At 51.6% G+C, this 25,767-nt stretch overlaps 1 protein-coding gene across 1 annotated transcript in view; it reads right to left on the minus strand.

Annotated features, from left to right (window-relative positions):
- Positions 1 to 298: 298 nt before the first annotated feature.
- The window catches only part of Card11 (caspase recruitment domain family member 11), a 127,399-nt gene continuing 101,930 nt past the window's right edge, over positions 299 to 25,767 (minus strand). The window contains exons 11-25 of the mRNA XM_038345909.1: positions 24,780 to 24,831; positions 22,635 to 22,717; positions 21,655 to 21,755; positions 18,848 to 18,900; positions 16,448 to 16,580; positions 15,169 to 15,370; positions 14,818 to 14,944; positions 12,776 to 13,016; positions 11,639 to 11,735; positions 11,158 to 11,253; positions 9,430 to 9,565; positions 6,948 to 7,127; positions 5,390 to 5,514; positions 1,616 to 1,731; positions 299 to 788 (exon numbers count right to left, since the gene is read on the minus strand). Of these exons, the coding sequence (XP_038201837.1) occupies positions 584 to 788; positions 1,616 to 1,731; positions 5,390 to 5,514; positions 6,948 to 7,127; positions 9,430 to 9,565; positions 11,158 to 11,253; positions 11,639 to 11,735; positions 12,776 to 13,016; positions 14,818 to 14,944; positions 15,169 to 15,370; positions 16,448 to 16,580; positions 18,848 to 18,900; positions 21,655 to 21,755; positions 22,635 to 22,717; positions 24,780 to 24,831 (1,947 nt within the window). The 3' untranslated portion in view covers positions 299 to 583. The remainder of the gene's footprint in view (positions 789 to 1,615; positions 1,732 to 5,389; positions 5,515 to 6,947; positions 7,128 to 9,429; positions 9,566 to 11,157; positions 11,254 to 11,638; positions 11,736 to 12,775; positions 13,017 to 14,817; positions 14,945 to 15,168; positions 15,371 to 16,447; positions 16,581 to 18,847; positions 18,901 to 21,654; positions 21,756 to 22,634; positions 22,718 to 24,779; positions 24,832 to 25,767) is intronic.

Genomic DNA, 25,767 nt, shown 5'->3' on the forward strand with positions numbered 1-25,767 from the left:
CTCTGGCTGTCTATGTGGGATCAAACCAATGAAGGGTCTAGCAGGGCCTGCAGGGGTGGGAGTGCCCCCGCCCCCCCAGGTCCCACCCCTAGCTGAGAAACTATACTGGTGACTACGGTCAGAGCATAAGTGTGTGAAACCTCACATTCCTGCCTCCACTGGCTTTGCTGGAAGGAACCTCTGCCAGTGAGGCCGTGCGGGATTAGAACCCCTGCAAAGGATTTGATCAACAATGAAGAACTGGAGGAAATTTAATGCAAGAGAAAGATGGGAACGGGAGGAGTCCTGTCTCCCAGGACCCAGCCCACCTAGGATGTGGGCTTTGTGCTTCCCCCAGGGCTGGCAGCCTCTCTGGCTGTTGGAGGCCTGCACTTCGCAGGTAGTCGGTCATCTGCCTCTGTCCCGTGCATTTACATTCAACTGCTCCTCTGGCCTCCGAGGGGCTGCTGGGTTTGGGCCTCAGGCTCAGTGTTCTGTGCTTGCTCATCTCTGTTCCCACCAGCAGGGCCTGACCTTCCACCAGGTGGCTTCTGGCGTCTTCGCTGTGAGCCCGTGTCTGTGTCCCACGGCTCAGACTCGGAAGTCACAGCTGGTCCTCGTCCACCCAGATGGTCTTGCGCTGCTCCTCCACGATCTTATCCTTGAGGACGCGCAACAGCTCCTCCACGCTGCTCCACATCTCAGCCTCCACGGTGGCGTAGAGGCAGGGCAGCGCCTCCAGTTCCTTCTCTTTGAGCCTGCACACGCGCAGGAACTCCTCCTCTGTCTCTGGCCGTGGTAGCAGCTTCCTGTGGGGTGGGGGAGGGGAGAGATGGCAAGGGAAGGCTTGGGGAGGCTATGGGGCAGGATGCCCACAGTGTGAGACGGAGGCCTGGATTGTACAGTTGCTTTCCTGGGCGCTGAACCACACGTGCGGGATACCTCCCGAGTGCTGGAATTCTAGCAGTGGGTGTTCTTAACACTACTGAAGAGTTTGAGACCAGCTTGGGCTAACGTGAGTTCAAGGCTAGCCTGTGCTATGTGGTGAGAATGCGCTTCATTCCAGAATAAGGTCATAGTCTCAAATGGAAACTCTGCGACCATTAAACACAAACTTCGCCCCACCCATCCTCTTCAGTACCTGGCTCCCATCATTCTGCTTTCTGTCCCTATGAATCTGATACTTTAGGGACTTCCTATAGGTGGAGCCGTATGATGTCAGTCATCTGTGCTGATTTCACAGCATCCCAACATTGAATGTCACGGTGTCAGTCATCTGTGCTGATTTCACAGCATCCCAACATTGAATGTCACTATTGTGGCAGGTGTCAGAACATTCTCCTTTCTCAAGGTTGAATACTATTTGACCAGGATGACCTCAAACTTTCCATCCTCCTGAATGGCTGGGATGATAGACCTGCACCACCGCATCCGTCCACTTCCCTCCTCGGTTACTTCATCTCAGGGACAGGAAGTTGACAGACCCTCTCCCGACTGCCACATTCATTCCAATGTGTCTTACACATCTGCCCCACTGTGCAGGGTCAGAGTCACAGAACCCAGCATCGGGGATTTTGGGAAGGGGTTGGTAGAGCGTAGTGTTGGGGGGTAGCCATAGGGACTGGGGTATCCTTACCTGAACCGTTTGATGTTCTTCTCGCTCACCCGGATGAGCAGCACGATGGGGTACACCTTGCATTTGATCAGGTCACGCACGCAGCCGATCCCAGCCTCTAGCAGGCAGTGTTTATTCTGCAAGCACAGCGGCCACTGTCAGCAGTGCTACCCACATGACCCACCCTTGTAGGAACCAGGCCAAGCCTGGGTGCCAGCCTACACCTGGCTGCGAGGCTGAACTAGGGAACTTCATAAGTGGGCCTCGGCGAGGCTGGAGCCCCACACTTCTGGACACTGTTCAACCCTGCTGAGCACAGTGACACTGACCGTCTAGGTCCTGCCCAACCGGGATGGGGGGCTTGCAATGGACACTCACCCCCCCCAGTCTTCTAGGGTGCTCCTGGTAATGAGCAAAAGAACAGAAAAGGTCAGAAAGGGAGGGCCTTTGCAGCTACCTGCTTAACCAGGAGCTTGCTATTGGTGGAAAAGGATGCTTCCCACTAGGCTGAAGGCATCATTTAAAGAAAGCATCAAGCCTTATATCCTAGTCTCAAAGAGCATAACTGCTAGCCTAGCCCAGAGGAGGCTGAGGCGGGAGACTGAGAAGTTTAGGTCAGCCTGGGCTACATGGTGAGACCTGTCTAAGAGACCACGCCAAACTAAACAAGAAAAAGAACACAGAAAGCTGGGCATTGGGGGGTGCATGCCTGTAGTTCCAGCACTTGGGAGGGTGAGCAGGTGCATCAAGAGTTTGATGTCAGCTTGGACTACCTAGGAAGACTTAGGGCTGAATTTAGAAAGAGAAGGAAAGAAAGGAAGAGAGGGAGAAAGAAAGGAAAGGAAACAATATAAAAAGCCAGGCGTGGAGGTACACACCTGTGATCCTAGCACTCGGGAAGCAGAGGCAGGAGGATAGTGCTTGGAGGGCAGCCTGGGCTACGTAGCCAGTTCCAGACCAGCTTGGTATCCAAAAAACAAGTGCACAAAGACTGGAGAGATGGCTCAGCCGTTAACAGTACTTGCTGCTTGTGCAGAGGACCTGAGTTCAGATCCCAGCAACTATGTGACAACTCACAATCACTTGGAACTCTAGCTCTAATGGATGTGATATTCTCTTCTGATGTCTGTGGGCACGGCAGTCATGTGCACACACACACACACACAAGCACACACACAGACACACACACACAATTAAAACAAAAAATACCTCAAAAATCCAGTCAAATAAAAGCCAGAATATATATATATATATATATATATATATGAATGATATATCTCTTTTATTGATCTATCTATCTATCTATCTATCTATCTATCTAAATAAAAAAAATCAAGCGTGGCAGTATATGATTGTAATCCTGTCCCTTAAGAGGTGGAGTGGGGGTAGGAGACTCTCTAGGTAGTTCTCAGGCCAGTCTGACACACACAGTGAGGAAGACTAGAGGAAGAAGGGGAAGAGAAAGAGGAGGGAGGACAGAGAAGAGGAGGGAGAGAGACAAAAGAAGAGGGAGAGAGGGGGCAAAGGAAGGGGGAAGAATATAGTATTACCATGCTCTATGACATCTTCTCTGCACACACTGTGGGCCTGGCACCCAGGCCTCAGGTAGACACAGTCCAAGCCTCCCACCCCCTTTCTTCCCTTACTATTTCCTCCCCTAACTCCCGCTAACCCTGGCTGGTGGGGCGCCACTTTTCTAGTAGAATCTGTCTTGTCTGCGACCACACCCACTTTCTCAGCCCTGTCACCAGACCTCCCCAAAGAACCTTTCGTTTTTGAAACAGGATCTCAGGTAGCCCAGGATGGCTTCTAATTTCCTATGTAATATGGCTCAGATGCTTTGTGTGTGTTTATGTGTGGATGCAAGGCAAGAGGAGTCAACCATAGTGCCAATCCTTAGTGGCAGGCCTCCTTGTTTCTTTTGAGGCAAGGTCTCTCTCTCAGCCTAGGGTCCATGGACTTGTTTAAGCCAACTGGTGCTGATGAGCGAGCCTCAGGAATGCTCCTATCTTAGTCAGGGTGACCAAAGCACCTCAGGAGGAAAGGGTTTATTCGGCTTCTGCTTCCATAGCACTGTTCACCATCAAAGGAAGCCAGGACAGAAATCAAGCAGGGCAGAATCCTGGAGGCAGGAGCTGGCGCAGTGGCCATGGAGAGCTGCTGCTTACTGGCTTGCTCAACCTGCTTTCTTATAGAAACCAGACTCACCCACCAGTCGAGGGATGGAACCAGCTACCATGGGCTGGGCCCTCCCCCACTGATAACTGAGAAAGTGCCCTACAGCTGGATCTAATGGAGGCATTTTCTCAACTGAGGTTCCCTCCTTTCAGATATCTCTAGCTTGTGTCAAACTGATATAAAATTAGCCAGTGCACCTCCTGTCTCTCCCTCCCTAGTGTTGGGATTACAGTACGTGCCACCTTGCCTGTATCTTCAAGTGGGTTCTGAGGATCATTCTTGCATAGCTGCAATGAACCAACTCAGCCATCCCCTCAGTGGCTGGTGCCTGAGGAATGACACACAAGGCTGTCCTCTGATCTCGACACACACACACATGTACACACATACACTTTTTCACACATGAACACACACATGCTGTCTTCTGATGCAGACTTAAGAAGAAACAACCAAACCACCTCTTTCAGGTTGGCCAAAAACATTGGCTCTGCCTTCATCTGTGTGTGTCAGGGCCACACAGGGAAGGTGTGTACATGACCACCCAGCAGTATGGCAAGCCAGGTTATTGGCTCCTGCTACCCCCAAGGGTTCTGTCCCTTCCCCCATCATAGCTCTCAAGTCTCAGAGCAAGGAAAAACTCCATGCTTTACAGCTGATCAGTATCATTCTGTCCCCTTAGGGTCACGCAGGGTCATCTGGTCTAGCTCCAGAGGTATCTGACTTGCATGCACACTGTGACGTTTCTGGGTGGCTGCCTGTGACTTTTCTATTGTTTCTCTTTCCCATGGCTGAGTGGCCATGACACCTGACACCCACCCTGTGCTGTTTATTTATTTATTTTTGTCAACTTGACATGCACTAACCTGAGCAGACGGCATTCCCTTAGTCGAGGAATTGCCTTCATCATATTGCCTGCAAAGTAACTCTGTGGGTATTTTCTTGATTAGTGATTGGTGTGGAAGGGCTCAGCCCACTGTGGGCAGGGCCACCCCTGGGCAGGTGCTCCTGGTTTGTATAAGAAAGCAGGCTGAGCAAGCCATGAGGTGCAAGCCCGTAAGTAATGTTTCTTCTTGACTTCTGCTTCACTTCCTGCATCTAGGTTCTTGCCTGCAGTTCCTGAGCTAACTTCCTTCAGCAACGGAGTGTGATTTGAGAGTTGTAAGATGAAGCAAACCCTTTCCTCCCCAAGTTTCTTTTGTTTCATGGTCTTTATCGTAGCAACAGAAAGCAAACTAGAACGTGCTTCTAGTGTCTCACTCTGGCACGTGCTTCTCTCCCCCTCCCCTTTGTCTTCCTCTTCCTCCCTCCTTCCTCCTTCTCTTCACACACACACACACACACACACACACACACACACACACACACACACACACACACACACCCTTAGCTGACGTGAACCAACACCAGGCCACTGGCAGAAACAAAACAGCAGAGGGTTTCAAAACATAAGCCCACATCAGAGACACAGGATAGAGAATGGAGGAAGAGAGAGATTTAGGGCCTGAGTAGAGAGAAAGAAAGGCACTACCTGTGGCCACCCACCCTTGCCCATGTCCCAGCGCTTCACAGAGATGGTTGGGTGGGGTCTCAGCCTGGCTGGTACCCAGTGTCCCTCACCTTGGCTGCCACAGCCTCAATGTTGGCAGGGACAATGCATTCAAAGGTGTTGGGGTTCTTTTCCCGGGAGTAGATGATGGTTTCCGTCTTCTGCTTCCGGAGGAACTCATCTCTCGTGACAATATCTGCAGAGACAGGAGTTGGTGCCCAGGGTGGCAAGTGCTATTTGTGGCAGGCCATCCCTTCCAGGCCCTACCTGTCTCTTTCTGGGGGCACATAATTTGTTATCCACCTGGTCCATTCCCACTATAGTTAAATGGACCTCATCTTCTCTAACTAAATGGGGAAGCTCCTTGAGGGACCAAGGCCATGCATGCTCTTTACGCTGGACTATGCAGCAGGGGCTTAGTGGACATCACACTCTGGCTTTTCAGCTGTGGGTGTTACTGGACAAAGTAGCTCAGGTGATGGGGGTCATCATCAAGTACAGTTCAATCGTGAAACTCACCTATGGAGACAGCCCCGCCTGCCTATTCACTCATTCATCTCTTCCTCCTCTATCCGTCCATCTATCATCATCAACCCATCCACCCATTATCCAGTTATTCATCATCCATCCCTCTGCTCACCCGTCCTTCCGTATATGGTATGTCACCCATCCATTCATCCATCTATCTGTCTGTCCTACCTTTCACCATCCTCCTGTTCATCCATTCACTCATTCAAGTGTCTACCATCCATCTACCTACTACCTATCCCTAACCATCAACCTATCATCCGCCCATCCATCATCTGCCACCCACCCATTTACCCAAATCCCATCTACCTACTCCTCACTTCCATCTATCATCCATCCACCATCCGTCCATTTACGTACCTACTTACCAACCCCTTCACCCACCGACTCATCTATCTGCCCTCCTACCCACCCATCCATTCACCTATCTACCCTCTTATCTATCTATCCACTCATCTATCTTCCCACTTACCCATCTCTCTACCCATCTATCCATCCATCCATCCATCCATCCATCATCTATCTATCTATCTATCTATCTATCTATCTATCTATCTATCTATCATCTATCTATCTACCCATCTATCTGCCCACCTACCCACCCACCCTCCTACCCACCCACCCACTTACCTATCTACTTTCTTACCCATCTATCCACCCATCTATCCACCCATCTATCTATCTATCTATCTATCTATCTATCTATCTATCTATCTATCTATCTATCTATCTACCTACCTATCTATCTATCTATCTATCTATCTATCCATCCATCCACCACCCATAGGATCTTGTTCATGATCAAGCATTAGGATTAAAAATGTGTTAAAATACACCACTGCCCTCGAGGAGCTATGATCTAGATGGTGAGAAATATGTAGGTTACATATCATTACCAAGTGTCTTAGTGGGTACAGTGATGGGCTGCCTTTTGTGAGAACACTGAGGGGAGGAGGTAGGCGGGCTTCCTGGCATGGATGGAGGAAGAGGAGGAGGATCAACGGAAGAGGGGGAGGGGAGAAGAAGGGGTAGAGGCCGAGTTACTCTAGTGATGGGCTCCAGTGGCCTGTGTCCCTCTGCCTGCTATCTGGCCAGGCTCACCTGACTTGCAGATGGTGAACTCCATGGCGCCCCCCGAGTTGAGCAGCTTCTGCACCAGTGTCTTGGCCAGCATGGTGGGCGTGAAGAGCACAGGCCGGCGGCGCTCACAGTGGAAGGCTCGCACTAGGCTGTAGGGGATCAGGGTGAGGTTCCGGCTGAGCTCATTCTCAGGGTCCAGCTCTGGTAGAGAACAGAAGCAGTGGGCTGTCAGAGTCCACCCTGTCCCATGGCACAGTTAGGGTATGGAGGCCTTGGCCACCCGCATGGCCCCATGGAGCCTGGAGCCCTCTGGTAATGGAAGAAGAGACATGGGTACCTTGGAGCTATTCTGGATACTCAGGAAAGTCTCTGAGGGAGATTAAGGGGAGACACACAAGACACACAGGAACCCTGATGGCTTGGACCACTTCAGTAGACCAAGGACATCTTTTTAGAATAGGGGTGTGGCTTGTGACCAGGAGTAGAGTCAGTTGTGCAGTGACAACCTTTCTGATGGAAATGCTCACTCTCAGAGCAGAAACCTGCAGAGCTGAGGGCCTGGGGCTGGCTGGTTGGCACGGTACTTGCTGTTAAAGTGTGTGAGGACCTGCACTCATCTCTAGAACCCATGTAAGCATCCTGTGTGGTGTGCACACTTATAATCCCAGTGCTGGGGCGACAGAGACAGGTGGACTGGATACCTGGGGGCTTGCCAGTCAGTCAGTCTCCCTCATCAGGGTAGCTAGGCCCAATGAGAGAGCTTGTCTCAAAACCAAGATGGGGTCCTGAAGAGATGGCTCAGCAGTTACGAGCATTTGCTGCTCTTGCAGAGGACCAGAGTTCAGATCCCAGCACCCACCTCTGGTGACTCGGGTAACTCCAGTTGCAGAGGGTTGATCGCCCTCTTCTGGTTCCTGTGGGTACTGCTCTCAAGTGGAAAGAATGTGTGCACATAAATAAAAAACCAAAATAAAAAAATTGTAATCAAAACAACAACAGCAACAAAACCACTAAAGTAGATGGTGACTTAAGAACACTACCCGAGGGCCTCGATGGCCGCACGAGTGTATACGCAAGCCCCCCTCTGAGGTTACAGAGGCAGTATACAGTTGTTGGGGAGCTGTCTGCAAACTGGGCAGGGGGCTCCATGGATGCTACTTTTGCGAGTCATCATCCTTGCTGTGGGACCTTTCTGAAGATGCAGTGGCTAGAGTCACTCAGGCTTCTGTGACCAGCCCCTCAAAACTCTCTCGTTCATCACAGTGGCTTTGGCTAGACTTGCTCCTTTGGTTGGGGTTGCCCTCTCTGCCTGGTGTGAACAGATGGGGACTCCCCAAGAACAGTCATACAATGTGATGGTTCAGGCAAACTGATGAGTGAATGCAGGAGAGTGAGGGGTGGCAGAGAGGGCAGGGCCACAGGGCAAAGCCTTGGGGTCTTTCATGGAAGGCACAGTCCTCTGTTCCCCTGAGTCCCAAGGCAAGGGGATCTGCTAAAGCTAGCTCTCGGCATCTGGGGACCCATTTCCCAGAACTAGGGCTCTGTCCCTTTTCCTTTGTCCCTGGCTTGACCAATGTGGGTATAAAGAGGTCTTCCCGATCTTCTATACTCAGGTTCTGCCTCCCCATCTCCAAGAGAACCCAGCCTGGATGGGGGGATGCAGGGAGGAGCTGGCCCACCATCATCTGGGGACCGAGCACTGGGTAGCTTTTTACCAGCTAGGTAAATGAGAAAGATATTTAGTGGGAGAGACATCAGTAAGTAAATAGGTGTTGGCTAATGACTTCCATCAATGTGGGCATTTGGGCTTAAAAGGACGATGACAGGTATCAGGCAGGTCAGAGCTGGGTGACCACAGAGCAGTTGTGAGGGCCAGAAAGATGACGAATCTGATGGGACGGTAGGGCTGGGTGGGTCTTCTCAAGCATCCTTTTATCCTTTTGTTTTATTTTGTTTAAGATAGGGTGTCGAGATGTAGCCCAAGCTGGCCTTCAACTCATGGCAATTCTCCTGCCTCAGCTGACTAAATCCTGTCATTACCGATGCATGCTACTATGCCTTTCCCCTCCCCCCTTTGTGTGTGTGTGTGTGTGTGTGTGTGTGTGTGTGTGTATGCACTTGAGTACACAGGCCGGAGGTAGATATTAGGTGTCTCATTGGACGTCTTTCTCAATCAGTCTCTACCTTATTTTTTGAGACAGGGTCTCTCACTCAATCAGGATAGCTCATCAATGGCCAGAATGGCTGGCCAGTGAACTCCAGGTAGCCTCCTGCCTCTGTCTCCCCTGTGCTGGGATCATAAGCACAAACTGTAATGATTCTGAGTTACTACTTTACTGACAGGGCCATCTCTTCAGCTCCCTCCCTTGCCTGTGCACCCTGCTGCTTAAACCCATCTCAGGGACAGGTGTAGCTCCACAGAAGGGTGGAGTGCACGCGGAGAGGCCAGCCCAGACGTGCTGCTGCGGGGCCGTGGGGGAGGGGCCAGGAGGTCCTCACGCACCCTCATGTTTCTCTGTCAGGAGTTTGGTGGCATCCAGCGAGGACCGGGAGAGGCTTCCCAGGGGGCTCCCAGAGATGATCCTCACACGTTCGTTGCTGTTCATTCGTTTGTACTTGTTTTCTGACCGGCTGACAAACTGTGGAGAGAGAAGGAGGGCAGGGCAGGAGGGTGGGATGGGAGGGCAGGGCAGAATTCTCTTGGCTTCAAGTCTTGAGCCAGATTGGGCTGCACCAGGCAGACAAAACCAACCAGGCTTTTGTTCCAACCTCGACTCTGCTCTGGGGGCCCAGGGCAGAATACCTCTGTTGTAAAGAGACCCTGGGACACTCCAGCTACCGTGGCCGAAGACACCTCTTGCCACTACTGATCTAGCTGGTGAGGACCCTGGCTGGCAGCCGCTGGGGTCCATACATGCTGGAACTCTCCGGCTCCCCCCACTGCTCCCATGATCCTCTGGGTTCTAGAACCATGGCTTCCTCACACAGTTCATAGAAACTTTTCTGGCACAGAGGCCAGGCTCCCACAAAGGCCCCCCCCACCCCCCCCGCCCGGCATCTTTAAGTTTCTCCTGCTTCCTTCAGCAGAAGAGGCAGCAGCCTGCCCAGTGCTAGCCTGCACTGGCCTCATGGTTTTTATTTTTATATATTTTCTGAGACAGGGTCTTATGTAGCCCAGGCTGGCCTCAGACTCACTACTTAGCCCCAGAGGACCTTGAACTTCGGGTCCTCCTGCCTCCACTTCCCGAGTGCTGGGATTACAAGCATGCTCCACCATGTGGTGATGGGGATGGAACTGAGGGCTCCACACACGGTAGATAGGCTGTTTAACAGCGGAGACACACCCCTCGCTTAGCCTTGAGTCTTGGAATGAAACTCAGCTTGACCCAGGAGCCTAACATCGTCTTGGTAGATGGTCCTGCCTTCAGGAGGGAGGCCTCATGCTCTACATGGTCCCTTCCCATCTGTCGGTCTCTGCTACATTCTTGTGTCCGTCTGGGGTTTGGGGTCAGGGTGCTAGCTATTTCCTGCTGCGCTTGCTGCATCGGAGTCTACTTAACGCAGTGCCACACAGGAAACGAGCTTCCGGGCTGCCCACTCAGATTCTTTGCCCCTCTCACCTACTGATACAGGAATGGCTATGAAGCCCAAATCATTACCTATGTGGAATCACACAGCAGGCTTGTCCATGGTCCTTGTACTATCCACCCCCAAAATATTTTTTTTCCTTTTGAAACTAAGTACAAGGAGGAAATTTTTTTTCTAGTCCCAAAGAGCTGAGCTGTTTCCACAGACAGGTAAGATTCAAGGAACCTGCTGGGTTTCCCTTATCTCCTTGGCCTCTGGGATGCTCAGGTCAGTTTAACGCTCCTTCAGAGGAAGTAAACTGGCCTAAATATCTGGAGAGTTCGTTTCCCCTTCCTGATATAGCACATCTGATTTTTCTATCATATTTTAGCAGCTGAGTTGTTGAAGCTCTTTTGGCCCGAAGTTGCTGCAAATCTTTTATGAAAGTGAGACGGGCTTCCCGCAGGTGTGGAGTCTGTCTACAGACCTGTCACTGTGAGGATAAAATGGGATGGAAGAAACCAGGCACTGTGAGAAGCCACAAGAGGCGCGGGAATACAAAGCCGTGTTGTTTCCACACTGGTATCTCTTCTTGGTAGGCAGAGGGTGGGGCCCTGGCAAACTGCACTAGACAAGTCAGCGGGCTTCCGCTCACCAGCCTTACCTGAAGGAGCTGACCAAAGAAGAAACTCGCTCTGGAGAGGCGGGGGCTGACCCGGGGGTCGCTGGTTGAAAGCGTCTCTTCGGGCTGCAGGGTGTTCTGAAATGAGTTTGTCAGTCAGCCGGGGTTCAGCAAGGGGCTCCTGAGTGTGAGCCTGCTATAGAGAGAGGCACACCTGTCCCCAAGTCCCCTCCGGCCTGAGTGTCAAGGTGCAACATCAGAGACCTACAGCTGGGCAGTAGCAGAGGTTGGGAGAGAGCAACCTCTTGTATCTGAGACTGGCATAGACTGGGGTGAGATGCGTTTGAATCCCCTAAGTTACAGTAGGGGAGGGCTCATAGGAGTTCTTCCTTCCCAAAGAACCAAATGCCTTGCAGTGCCTCTTCCTGATGACACGGAGACATGGTTGGCTCCTGCTTCTTACGTGCAGGGAGGAAGAGAGAAGTTGCAAAGACCCCTGTCCCAACCACCCCTCTTTACCTACCCGGAGGCTGCGCAGGGTGTGGTGAGCGCTGTCTGCCTCCTCCCGGCTGCCCCTGTGCACCAATCGTTGCAGCTTCACCAGGAGAAGCTGTTGAGCCCTGGGGAGGCGACATGGGAGCAACCTCAGGGTTAGAACTGGGACCCTGCAGACGGGAGGAACTGGGTCCCAGGAGTCGCTGTGCAACACCGGACTCTCTGGGCTTGGGACACAGCATCTTGCAGACCAGCTGCAGGGTCATGTCCTTGCATCTGGATTTCTCCATTGACCATCTGACTGGCCAAGACCCATTTGCCTGTGACTGGCCAAGCAGCAGCAAGGGCCCAGAAGAGCAGGTGTCACTGTGTGCAACTCAGGATGATTAAAAAGAAACGGCGAAGGGACTGGGACATGGCTCAGAGACAGAACATTTGTTCAACATGTCCCAGGGCTCTGGGGTTCATTCCCTCCTCCCAGTGCTGAACCTCAGATAGAAAAAAAAGACCAGATGGGACTGTCATCCTAGTTGTCCTAGGCAGGGAAGGGCTGCGAACAGGAGGACTGCAAGTTCAACTCTAGGCTGGATAACTCAATCAGACTATTGAAAATTTTTTAAAAAAGTAAAGTAGGCTGGGAAATGAAGCTTCAGTGGTAGAGCACCTTCCTAGAATCCCCCAGTGAGGGATGGGGTGTGGCTCAGTGGTAGAGCACCTTCCTAGAATCCCCCAGTGAGGGATGGGGTGTGGCTCAGTGGTAGAGCACCTTCCTAGAATCCCCCACTGAGGGGCTGGGGTGTGGCTCAGTGGTAGATTACCTGCCTAGAATCCCCCAGTGAGGGGCTGGGGTATGGCTCAGTGGTAGAGAACCTTCCTAGAATCCCCCAGTGAGGGGCTGGGGTGTGGCTCAGTGGTAGAGCCCCTGCCTAGAATCCCCCAGTGAGGGGCTGAGGTGTGGATCCAGGTAGAGAGCTTCACAGCATGCCTGGTAGTCACTGGACAGGATGATGGTGCTAGGAGACTTTGTGAGGACACATGCCATCCTTACTATAAGGGTAAGGGTGCCTTCCACAGAAGGAGAGGCCAGTATCTTCCAGTTCCCCAGGTTGAGGGGGTTTCTGGGCCTGGGGTGGTCTCACAGCCCACCCCTCCTGTCCCTGCTCACCGGCTGTAGCTGGGGATGGTGCCCATGTCCAGGTCTTGGTCTGTGAAGGGGTCAACTCGTGCACATAACCACTCGTGCCTGTCCTGGTACATGGTATCCAGGACGTGCACCACATCGTCACACTTGAGAGACATGGAGCAGGCATCCAGCTGGCTGGAGATGTTCAGGTTGAGGCGGATGTAGAACGAGTCCCCTGATGTGATTACACCGTCCTCCATCTCTTTCAGCAGCTTCCGGTATCCTGAGGGGGACACAATCCAAACACTTAAGCACCCTGGAGATGACCTCATCTGCGTGCCTGTCTTCCTCCTTGTGAATGGGCGGCCATGCTGTCTGTGGGGTTCCCTTGTCGATGGGCAGCTGTGCCGTCTGTGGGGCTCCTTTTTCACTTGGGTTTCCAGGGAGCTTGGAGCTAAAACTTGTGCTGAGTCACAATGTTAAACTTACTAACATCTGTATTGTGGTCTCCATGCCTTCTCCACCATTACAAGGAGCTTGCCAACTGGTACTTAACAAACAATAGGCTAGACACATCCTTCAGTGCAATGAATTTTCTCAAATGCATACATGTGGATAGCTCCTACTCTGAACCCTCTGCTGGTACGCTCTCTCAGGCTAGCTTTTTCCTGGTTGCTTGTGCCCTAGCTAGCTAGCTGTACCTCATGTTGCAGAAATGGAAGCAAGTACCACAAGCTCCTTTGCATCTGGTTGCAACTGTGCGACATTATGCTTGCAAGACACAGTACTGTGGCCCATGCTACTTTTCATTGCTCTGTAATACTCCATGCTGCTGTGAGTCAGTCAAATATGTTATTTTTGGTGAACACATGTACTCGCTTTTCTTGGATACGGATACAGAAGTCGATTCGCCAGGTCATTGTGAAACTGTGTGGAAGCTCTTGTAGCTACTGCCAAATGCATTTCTAGGTTAATAAGACTGCCCGTGCCAGTAAGGCCAAATATTACTGGTCTTTTGAGTAACATTTTGCAAATAACTTTGGAGGCATTGGGAGGTTACAGCGTGAACCTGATAAATGCTGCAAGCTGTTAGTGAATGCCTATGGCATACATCTATAATTTATCCCCAAAGTAACCCCAGTGACAGAGGGGTGTTTGCCAAAAGGGGGAGTTGTAACAAGCAGGCTCCTAGTAGGTCATCCATAGCCAAAGGGCATTCCAGGCAGCTGGGTTGGCATGGAGAAGCAGAGATTCTATATTGGGTCTTTTAGGGGTGCCCTAGTTTAGCCCAACTCTGGCTCAGACCCCTTTTGTACCCCCTAGCATCCTTGAGTCTGAGCTCTGCTCTGGGACTAGGGGCCTCTCCCAGAAATCCAGCCTGGAGGGCAATGCCGTTGTCCACCTCTAGGGGGCACAACTCACTTTGCAGCCCTGTGTCCCAGGGGTCAAGGTGTTCCCTAGAGATTTATTTATTTGTTTTTTTTTTTTTTTTTTTTTTTTTTTTGTTCAGGGTGGAGCAGGGGTGACTGGCTGGGCTCCGCAGTGCTATCCTCTGCACCAGAGTACTGCTGGGAAGGGGCAGGAGGGCGGCTTGGAGAAGCGGGCTGGGCTATTTATGCTCCGCTCAAATATTCATGATTACTGTGGTTAAAAATAAGACCCAGCTGCAGAGGCAATCACGCAGGAAAACCCAGAGGTGAGAATGAGAATCCAAGTCATCACCCAGCAGAAGGGCTGCAGGGGGCTGGAGATGGGGAGGATGGGGAGTGGGAAGTGAAGGGGGGACTGGGACAGGCAGGGCTGTCTGTCGGGGGCCTGGATTTGCTTCTGCAGCCCTGCTTGGCCCAGAGTCTCACAGATGTCACCCGTGCAGGGGAGGAGCGAGCCAGTTCTCTATGTTTCCCTCGGAGGTTTGCGGACTTGGTTCAGGATGACACAGAGCATTGACATCCCTACCCAAGAGGATATTAGAACTGATTTCCTCTTGGGGTGGGGTGTTACTCATTCCTCATGGGGCGTAGATAAGCAAGGGGGAGGCTCATGGTACACACTCTCGTGTAGACCAGGTCTAATCCAGGTTTTACCTTCATTGTTGACCTTGTAGTGCAGGGTGATGGGGCCACTGCACCTCTGGATGGTCCAACGGGCCTCTTCCTTTGTGCAAGCATCCAGTGGAACGCTCTGCCTCTCGCCCCGGATGCAGCCTTCCAGCTACCGGGCAAAAACAAGCTGTTTATTTTCTTAGGCTCTTCAGATGGGCAACGTGGCAAGTCTACGACAGCGTCCCATGGGAGTATCCTTCTCCAGACACGGGGCATCTCATGCAACGGGGTGGGGGAGGCATGTGTCACTAGGTGTGCATGCATGTGCACGTGTGTACACATGGAAGAGAAGGGCCTGGGGGCGCACCACAGCTTCCCCTCCCCATCTCTCACCAGCAATAGTTGGTGGCCCTCACGCAGTCCAGCTCTCTCGGCCAGCGAGCCCGGCTTGACAGAGTGAATGAAGCTCCCACGTGCATTGCCGCCCAGCAGGGTGAGCTGGGTAATGAGTCCATCACCATTCAGGGTCGTGTGCTGCACCAAGGGGCCAGGGCCACGCACATGGCCCCCAGATGTAACCGATGGCCGGAAGGGCCTGAGTTGGGAAAGAAAAAGTCAGGCTCAAAAAGGCTGAACCTAGGACATGTTAGCAGGCTGCTAGTGGCATGGCTGTGTGTGTCCTGGAGGCTTGGGAGGTTCTAAGGGACTGATGACTGCAATCACCTTCCTAGCCTCAGGAAGTAGGATGACTACATGCTTCTTCTTCTGTGTGTTTAGGTTTCTTATCTGGGACAGTCAAGGAATAGATGGAGTGGTTCTCTCTGTGAGCCCCAACCCCACTTTGAGATAGGTCTCATGTAGTACAGGCTAGCTTCCAACTCACTAGGTAGCTGAGAATAACCTTGAACTTCTCATTCTTATGCCTCCTCCTCCTGAGTGCTGGGATTACAGGTGTGTGACACTTTGCCTGATGTATGTGGTGCTGGGGATAGAGTTCAGGATTCATGCATGCAGGGTGAGCACCCTCCCAAGTGAGCCACATCCCTATTCTGAGTGACTGAGACCCTGAGTCTTGGAGTACACAGATTATCCCCTCTGTACAGAACTAAAAGGATGAGGGCCTTCGGTCCCATCCCTGAGCTCCCATTTGGCCACTCCCATCCCTGGTACCTTTGTCCTATCTGTTTCCTTATGTGTGTGTGTGTGTGTGTGTGTGTGTGAGAGAGAGAGAGAGAGAGAGAGAGAGTGTATGTGTGTGTGAGTGTGCGTGAGTGCGTGTGTGTATGTGTATATATGTGTGTATGTGTGTGTGAGAGTGTATGTTTGAGTGTGTGAGTGCATGTATGTGTGTGAGTGAGTGTATGTGTGTACATGAGTGCATGTGTATATTTGTGTATGAGTGCGTGTGTATATGTGTGTAAGTGCGTGTGTGTATGTGTGTGTGTGAGTGCATGGGTGTATGTGTACATGCACGCGGAGGTCAGAGGTTGAGCTCAGGCATTGTTCCTCATTGGTAGTCACTCACTGGATCTGCAGCTCGCAGACTACAAGCACGTGCCACCACACCCAGCTTTTTTATGTGGGTGGGTTCTGGAGATTTGAACTCAGGTCCTCATGCTTGTGGGGCAAGACCTATACTCACTGAGCTGTCCCCCTAGCCCTGTTTCCATACCTTTCTAAAGAGAACTTCCGGAACATGAGGTTGACCTGTTCCAGGTCGTAGGCATCCAGTCCCTCTGATTGGTGTGAGGAGGAGGAGGAGTGGATGGAGGGGGGTCCGAAGGAGTAGCGTTCATGATTGTCATCTGCAGAGGAGGTGGGGACTGTCAGGACTTAGGCACGTTAGAGGGAGTGCCTAGGGCCAACCCTTCCACCCACCACCTGGCACTGAGTGGGCAGTGTCTCCTAGACTGAACAGTAGCGTAGCTCTGTAGACTGGAAGCTGGGGGAGTCAGCTCTCTCCAGAGGCAGAGCACAGGGTTGTAGCATGTAGCCCAGGCTGTGCTCAACTTGCCACCCCCTGCCTCCATCTCTCAAGTGCTGGGATTACAGAAACCAGAATCCTGCAGCTCTGACTCCACCCTGCCTGAATCCTGCCATCAGGACGGATGGTAAAGTTCAAAATAGACAACCCTCTGCCTCTCTTCTTACGGAGCCTCACCAGATTCGCAGGGAGGTAGGAGACCAGAAGAGGACACCTGGTGCCCTCCTCTACTATTATCTGCCTTTTTTTTGCAGGGTCTCTCCCTGAGGCTGGGGTGCATGCCTTTTCAGCTTGGCAGGAGGATAGCCAGGCCCTGTGCTCTTCTTGTCTCTGTACCCCTCAGAGTTAGGGCCAGAAATGTTTTCAGGGACACCCCCCTTGCTGTGAGGATGCTGGGGTCTAGGCTCCAGTCTTCACGATTGTGGAGCAAGAACTCAGCCATTAAATCACTTCTTCAGCTCCCAGATCTATCTCGGAAGTGAGCTCTGGGGTTCTCACTTTGGAGTCACCCCCGCTCCCCAGCCTCACCACCCTCCACTGACTCTCAGACTCTGTGTCTGTAGGAGCTTGGGGTCCCTATCCTTTTCTCCCACCTCAACTGGACTGTAAGTTCCGAGGGGAGGTGCTGGCTGGAACAGAGCCACCAGGGTGAGGGACACACTGGTCCTGTTTGGGCCTGATAACAAAGGCCAATTCTGCACAAGGAATTTTTCCCGACACCCGCAACATGCTTTGGATGCCTGCCCAGGATTCACTTCCCGGCTTCCCCGTTCTAAACCTCTCTCGATTCTTTTCATTACCCAGCCTCCATTAGGTGCTAACCCCTCTTTAACACTTGATAGCTTGCGATGGTCCCCAATTATGGAGGATCGCTAATCTTTCCATTTTGTCTGCTGGTGGCCTCTGTTAGCCAGGGGCACAGATGGGGAATGGGGAGGAAGTGGAATGTGTGTGTAGGTGCTGGCAGGGTACATCTGCAGGATTCTGAGGCATAGGAGTCTAACCTAAGAGCAGGGCAGGACTCTGGGGACACACGAGACACAGGGGAACTATCTCCAGGCTCTCTACCCTCTCAGTGATCCAGCCAGGCAGATGCCTTGGGTTCATGGTACTAACACCATGGTCTCTGCAGGCAGGGATGCTGGGCCTGGGACTGAGCTGGAATCCCTGGCTGGGAGGCACAGGCCATTTAGCTACATGTGTGCTCTGTATCCCTGGGGTTCAGTCCTTGCTTCTGACTCTCCATACAGCCTAGGTACTGCTGAGAGAATGTCAGTGTCCCCAGCATGGCCTAGTTGAGGATCATCCCCTAAGCTCAGTCCTGGTCTCCACCTCCAGTTTCATGTAGCTCAGGCTGGCCTCCAATTCTAAGTAGCTGAGGATGATTCTGAACTCAAAATATACTTGCATCTACTACCAAGTGTTAGGATCACAGGAGTGTGCCATCAAACCCGGTTTATATGGTGCTGGGGGGGGGGACCCAGAACTTTGTGCATGCTAGAAAAACACTAGACCAACTGAGCCATATCCTAGCCCCTCACTGTGGGATTCTGGGCAGGTGCTCTACCACTGAGCCACGCCCCAGCCCCCTCACTGGGAGATTCTAGGCAGGTGTTCTACCACTGAGCCACACCCCAGCCCCTCAGTGGGGGATTCTAGTCAGGTGCTCTACCACTGAGCCACACCCCAGCCCCTCACTGGGGGATTCTAGGCAGGGGCTCTACCACTGAGCCACACCTCAGCCCCTCACTGGGGGATTCTAGGCAGGTGCTCTACCACTGAGCCACGCCCCAGCCCCTCACTGGGGGATTCTAGGCAGGTGCTCTACCACTGAGCCACACTCTGGCTCCTCACTGAGAAATTGTAGGAAATCACACATTCTGGGACTTAGAATTATTACTATTTTAAAGCCCGTGGTTTTCCTTTCTTCAGTTGAATGGCTGGTTCTGCCTGTAAATCACAGAACCACTTTGGTCTCTGGCTGGAGCTATGATCAGATTTTCTCTCATGCCCTCTTCTGAGTCCTTCTCTGGACAGACCCTGCCCTCCCAGGTCACCGTGGCCCCTCTGGGCCTGGCAGATACACACCATCAAGGTCCAAGGCGTCGAACCCACAGCTGTCATTATCTTCTTCCACCGTGCTGCAAGACACAAGCCGGGGACAAGGATGCTGCTGTGAGCGTGTGCTGCAGGTGGACAAGGCAGAAGGAGCTTCTGGAATGTTCTGGTTTCCCATTAGGCCTTGCTTCCAAGAGGTCAGTAGAGGAGGGAAGGGGAGGATGAGGAGGGTGGGATGAAGGGGGACTAAATCATCAGGGAAGGAGGTCCTGGGGCCTGTCTAGACCATGTCTCACAATGGCTGAGGAGGATACAAGACGAGCATGTGAGCAGAGGCCACGTGAAGCCAGATGTGGTGGCACTTGCCAGCAATCGCAGTGGTCAGGAGGCAGAAGCAGGGGGATTGACTGTGAGGGGCCAGGCTGGGGTACCAATTTCCCAGAGGTTCAAGCAACCTCTGTTTGTTATTTACACCACATGTTTGGCACCTAGGCCTGCTGGGATGGCTCTGAGGCAGCAGAGAGCCCTCTAGGAAGGGGTGGGTGCAATGAACACTAGGCTGGCCAAGGTGGTTGTAGGTGTACAAGAGACTTCAGTAACTACCCTGAAAACTGGTCCAAGATGTCCAGAAGGGTGCGGCCACTAGGGGGACTGGGCACACTATTTTTGGGTGTGTATTTCTTTTTTTAAAAAAATTATTTTTTAAAAAAGAAAACAAACTATAGTTTTTAATTTTACATACCAATCTCAGTTTCCACTCCCTTCCCCCCACTCCCCATCCCCTCTACCTCCCCCCACCCATCCACTCTCCAGAGAGGGCAAGGCACATTGCTCTGAGGAAGGACCAAGGCCCTCTCCATTGTATCTAGGCTGAGCAAAGTATTCGTTTAAAGAGAATGGGTTGCAAAAAGCCAGTACAAATCCTGGTGCCACTGCCAGTGACCCCACATTCTGCCCCAGTCATACAACTGTCACCCACATTCAGAGGGCCTAGCTTGGTCTTATGCTGGTTCCTTCCCTGTCTGTGAGCACATATTCTTACAGATGAGTGTGAGCAGGTATTCTTACAGATGAGTGTGAGCAGGTATTCTTACAGATGAGTGTGAGCTGGTGTTACAGATGAGTGTGAGCTGGAGTTATAGATGAGTGTGAGCTGAAGTTACAGATGAGTGTGAGCTGGAGTTACAGATGAGTGTGAGCTGGAGTTACAGATGAGTGTGAGCAGGTATTCTTACAGATGAGTGTGAACTGGTGTTACAGATGAGTGTGAGCTGGAGTTACAGATGAGTGTGAGCTGGTGTTACAGATTAGTGTGAGCTGGAGTTTAGAGCTTTTTTTGGGAAGGTGATGACTAAGATATCAAAACCCAGGCCCCAGCAGGACTACGGTGTTAGTTCTCCCAGGAGCCACCAGCATCTGTGTGTGTGTGTGTGTGTGTGTGTGTGTGTGTGTGCACATAAGTTATTTATATTTGTGTGTATGTGGAGGCCAGAGGACATCTTTGGGTGTCTTTAAAAGCAGAGTCTGTCATTAGGCCAGCAGGTCTCAGCCTGTGGGGTGCGACCCCTTGGAGGGGTCAAATGACCCTTTCACAGGAGCTGCCTGCCAGACATCTACGATATGTAAAAACATCAGATATTTATGATTCACAACAGTAGCAAAATTACAGTCATGAAGTAGCAATGAAAATAATGTTATGGTTGGGGGTCACCACAAATAAGGAACTGTGTTAAAGGGCTGCAGCATTAGGAAGGTTGAGAGCACTGGATTAGGTGATGTTGGCTGGCCAGCAAGCCCAGGTTTCTACCATGTTTGTCATTAATTTTACTTTAAGATTTTTTTTTTTTTGGTTTTTTGAGACAGGGTTTCCCTGTAGTTTCTAGAGCCTGTCCTGGATCTAGCTCTTGTAGACCAGGTTGGCCTTGAACTCAGAGAGCCGCCTGCCTCTGCCTCCTGAGTGCTGGGATTAAAGGCGTGAGCCACCACCGCCCGGCTTACTTTAGGATTTTTTATCTTTATTTGATGTATATTAGTGTTTTGCCTCCATGGCTGCATGTGCCTGGAGGCAGTCAGATCCCTTGGAACTGGAGTTACAGACAACTGTAAACTGCCACGTGGATTCTGGGAACTGAACCCAGGTCCGCTGCATGAGCAGCAAATGCTCTTAGTCACGGAACCATCTCTCCCGTCCCCACTTTAAAATTTTAAAAATGACATTAATTTATTGCGAGTGTGTACATGCGAGTGTGCACATGTGTGCCCACATGGAGCTTACAGGGACGGAACTCCAGATTATCAGGCTTGGCAGCAAGCGCCCTTAACCCGCTGAGCCATTTCGCTGGCCTCACGCCTGCTTGGTGAATGTGGGTTGTGGGGGACCCGGATTCAGGCCTTTGTGCTGGCAAGGCAACTTTTTTATTGCGTTATCGCCCTAGCCTGGGACCTGACTTTGAGTGGAGTGTAACGGGGACACCTGGCTGCTGTGTAAGTCTGAGAAACCGATGTTTTTCAGGAGGTAGAGGAGGTCCTTGTGTAGCTCCCACTCTTTGCATGAAAAAAAAAAAAAAAACCAAAACAACAAAACTAAGGTCTGAGGTCTCAGGAACTTGGAACACAATTCCAGGGCAGTGTGGGGACAAAGGATGTAGGTTTAGCCATATTTTAGCAAAAGAGGGCGGTTCCCCATCTCCAAGCCTCAACTACCCCAAAGAGGTAGTTGGTGTAGTGGACAGTGGGCCCATTTTCTCCCCTTTCCTTCTGTGTTGTTGAGAGGCCTAAGGAGTCCATACCACCTTGGGGCCCAGAGCAGCCAGCCAAGGCTGCCACCTGCCACTCACCTGCGGTGCGGCGTGTCTTCCTTGCAGCGTCTGACTATGGAGTCATTTCCCGGGGGCTCTGCGGTGATTGACATGATACTGTTGCGGCTCCGGTGGGGCTGCTGTGAACACGGTACAGCTGTGTTACAGGATATTTATCCGCAATGCCTCCATGGGCATAAATATTATATACGCGGGAACTAAATTTAACTTGGGGATGTTCCCACTCCGGCTTGGGCCGCGCAGGCTGAGCAAGCTGGTCCCCAGCATGACCTTGGCTGGAGGAGGCTGAGCTCAGCCCTGGGGCAGTCAGCGGAGCTTGGAACACAGCTGCTTCCACAGCTGTTGGCTGCGAGAAGCAGACGGGGACTGACTGAGCTGGGAGGCCTCGTGACCCTGTACGGGCTGGGTTCTGCGGCCCCCACCTGCACCGATCTGGCTGGCTGTGCTTTGGCCAGAGTGGGTGTGAAGAGGGGTGTTTGGTGGGGGGCAAATACCTGGGGTTTTGGCACCGGAGCTGATACCAGACTGTTGTAAATCCATTACCAAATTTCTACCTCCCTCAGGGTCTGATTTGAGAAGCTGAGCTGACATTTTTTCCCAGGGCACCCCTCGGGCTTAGAATTTCTAATCTGGTGACTTCTGCGGGGACAAATAGATAGCTGGATGTAATTGAAGGCTGGGATCCTGCCTAGCTCTGTCCAGAAGTGGGGGTGTTCCCTCTGTTGCTGCTCCAGCAGCCCCCTACTCTTCCTGCAGCCTCCCAGGATAGTGGCCTAGATTGCCTGGGGCTGTAAAGCTGCAGAATTTTGGGCATCTTTTGCCACGGCCCCTTAGGAGGCCTGTCTCCTCCTCCCATCAAGTGTTAAGGGAAAGAAGGTGTGAATACATTGCTGAGCTGGGAAAAGAGAAACTTCTTTAAATAAACATCAGCGAGGCCCCAGGCTCAGCCCAGGGACTCAGATGGTGTGCAAGAGGAGTAAGAACCAGGGCCAGCTCACCATCTTGGAGAAAGAGCTGGTGACAGGCAGCGAGCGGGAGGAACTGGGGCTGCCGTCTGCGAAGTCCTCTTCATGTCCCTTGACTGTCCTCATCAGAGCCCACAGGAAGCAGGGATGGACGAAAAGGGAGGGGGAGCAAAGTTAAAGCCTGTAGCTGGGGTTCTGGGGGGTGGTGGTACCCCCCACATGTGTGGAGGGGACAGAGCAAATCAGGAGCTTGCTCTGCCCTCCATGGTGTCCCCTGAAGCAACAACAGTGAAACCCTTACTCTATTGCTGGTGGCATTTTGCTTTTTAAAAACCAGAATAATATATCCTGCCCGGAGTCAGGCTGGCCAAGGGTGGCTCCAGTCAAGACTAAACCATGTCACCTGTCTCCGAGGTCTCACAGAGGGTTCATCCTCCATGAAGAAGCGTTGGGGAGACAGGAAAACTCTTGTCCTGTTTCCTTATCATCAAAACGGGTCTCACCGTTCCCTGCTCAACAAGGTGAGCTGACGGCAGAGCATAGCAAGAGGGGGAAGCTTGTCACCAGAGCAAAGCCCTCTTTGTTGTCCCTTGTTCTCCAGGAGCTGCTTGGCATTTGTGTGACCATCTTCCTCAACTTCTGTGGGGCATAAATTCCTCCACCTGCACCCTGAGGTGCCTAGACCTGTATGTGTGCACAGCCATGTAGACACAGGTGCCCATTCTGTCCATGTGCTCCTCACATTAGGTGGCCTGTCAGGCCTGATGAGCAAGGATGAAGCACGCCCACTAATCCTTTAGAAATTTCTACTTCTTTTTAAGGGGGGGGGGTATTTTATCTGTAATCCACAGACCTCGGGACCTGTGCACATCACAATTGGATAAAGACTGAGACACCTAGTGTAGCTACAAGGAGAATTTAGGTCGGGACTTTTCTCTCCTTCCCTCTCCTAAGTCACTAATGTAGAACGAAGCTGAGGTGTTCAGGATGAAACTCCGGACTGTGAGGTGGCTCTCTTTGTCTGAGGTCTCACTCTTAGCACTCTTTCTTGCACCCCACACTTTCCAGGTTCACCCTACTCTCTCTGTTCCTCCCTTTGCACAGCCCATATCCATGAACTTAAATTCTCCCATTTCCAGGCTCCATTTAAATTGTTGTCCCAAACTTCTTTCAACTCCTTCCTGGGGTGACACTTGGCACTTTCTACGTCCTCCCTGTGACCCTGTTCTGGGTATATGGGCTGTAGGGAACATCCTGAAACCTTTCAGTTCCCTGTGATCCTGCTCGGGGCATATGGGCTGTAGGGCACAATCTGAAACCTTCCAGCTCCCTGTGACCCTGCTCGGGGCATATGGGCTGTAGGGCACAATCTGAAACCTTCCAGCTCCTGCCACACAGCAGGAGCATCATCTTTCTTGCAAACCTTCCCTTGAAGAGCTGGTGTGAGGCTGAAAGAGGAGTCCTGAAGACATTATGCATTGGAGAGCCAGGCGTTTATGACTGAACTGGCAGCCTCACACTGCTGGGCACTGCCAGCCAGAATCTCGGATGAGGAAGGTCAAAAGTCCCTATGCTGATGAGCTCAGTTCAAGACTTAGGGAGGTGACTCTGTATACCGGTGCTGTGTAAGTATGGGGACCTGAGTTTGGATCTCCAGCATCCGTATACATACTCAGAAAGTGTGGTAGCCAGCGTATAATTCCAGCACTCAGAAAGCAGAGACAAGCAACCTGACTAGCTAGCTAGACTACCCTTATCCACGAGCTCTAGATTCAACTGAGAGACCCCACCTCACTGAATAAGGTTAAAGAGCAAATGAAGAAGACTCCAAAGTCAGCCTTGGTTCTCTCTGCACACACATGCAAACCCACATGTGCATTCACATACACAGGGACAAGCATACACACATGGACATCACACAAACACTCATGCAAAAAATAAATTAATTAAAGATGCTCCATTTGGCCAAGAGGGCCACAGAGGCAATGCACCAGTGGACAGATCACTGCACACTTTAAATTAGTTAGAGACTGATTGATGCTTGCCACCCTGATACCCCTGAGGCCTAGCCCAGGTTGAACATGCAGGGTCTGTCATTGCAGAGGGAGAAGCAGATGGAATGAGAGAGGCAGAGTGACAGATGAGCAAGGGCAAAAAGGATCTGGGCAGCCCACTAACCTTGAAACTCAGATGCTTGCTTCATGCTGATGGGGGATTTGGCTCTCTGCAGCTGAAAGAGAGGAAAGGAGAAGACCTAAGACAGAAGGCACAAATCAAACAAGGCCCTAGACACACGTCACTGCAGCTAAGAGAAAAATAAAACAAGCCACCTGATCCGCAGCTGCTTGGCCCATACATGTGATGCCAATCCCCTGCAGCTGGGAGAAGATGTGGCCTGCCCCACTTGGGGCCTGTATTAGTCAACTGGTCCAGATGAACCTCCTCCGAGGGAGCCCCTGAACAGGGGTCTAAAATACTGAGGCTCAGGAGCATTGTATACCAAGATGACACACATGCAGGGGACCTCCATGAGAGGCTGGGCTCCGGGGAAGCTGCCTGCCACCTTTGGTCACATGTGCGACCTTCTCCCATGAGCATAGAGAGGCAGGGATAATTAGTTTCTGATGAGGTGGTCCTATCCATGCAACTATCCTTCTACCTATTCATTTACTATTCACTCACTTATCAATGCATCATCCATCCATGCAGGGAAATATTTATTCATTGACATATCTACTTATCATTAATCCATCCATCCACCCACCCACCCATCCATCTATCCGTCCATCCATCCACCTATCCTTTATCTATCCATGTAACTACCTATTCATTTATACAGCCATTCACCATCCATCCGTTTATCCACCCATTCATCCATTATCCATGTAACTATCTACCCATTATCCTACCATTCATCTATCTATCAATGCATCATCAATCTATGAAACCACCCATAAAACCACCCACCCACCCATCCATCCATCCATCCATCCACATCCATCCATCCATCCATCCATCTACCCACCCATCCATCCATCATCTATTCATCCATCATTCATCCACATAACAATATATCCATCCATCCATCCACATATCCATACACGCACACCTCTATCCCCATCTATTTATCCTCCATTGTCCATCTGTGTAATGATCTATTCATTCA

This window comes from Arvicola amphibius, chromosome 10 (assembly GCF_903992535.2).
Source record: "Arvicola amphibius chromosome 10, mArvAmp1.2, whole genome shotgun sequence".
Classification (NCBI taxonomy): Eukaryota; Metazoa; Chordata; class Mammalia; order Rodentia; family Cricetidae; genus Arvicola; species Arvicola amphibius.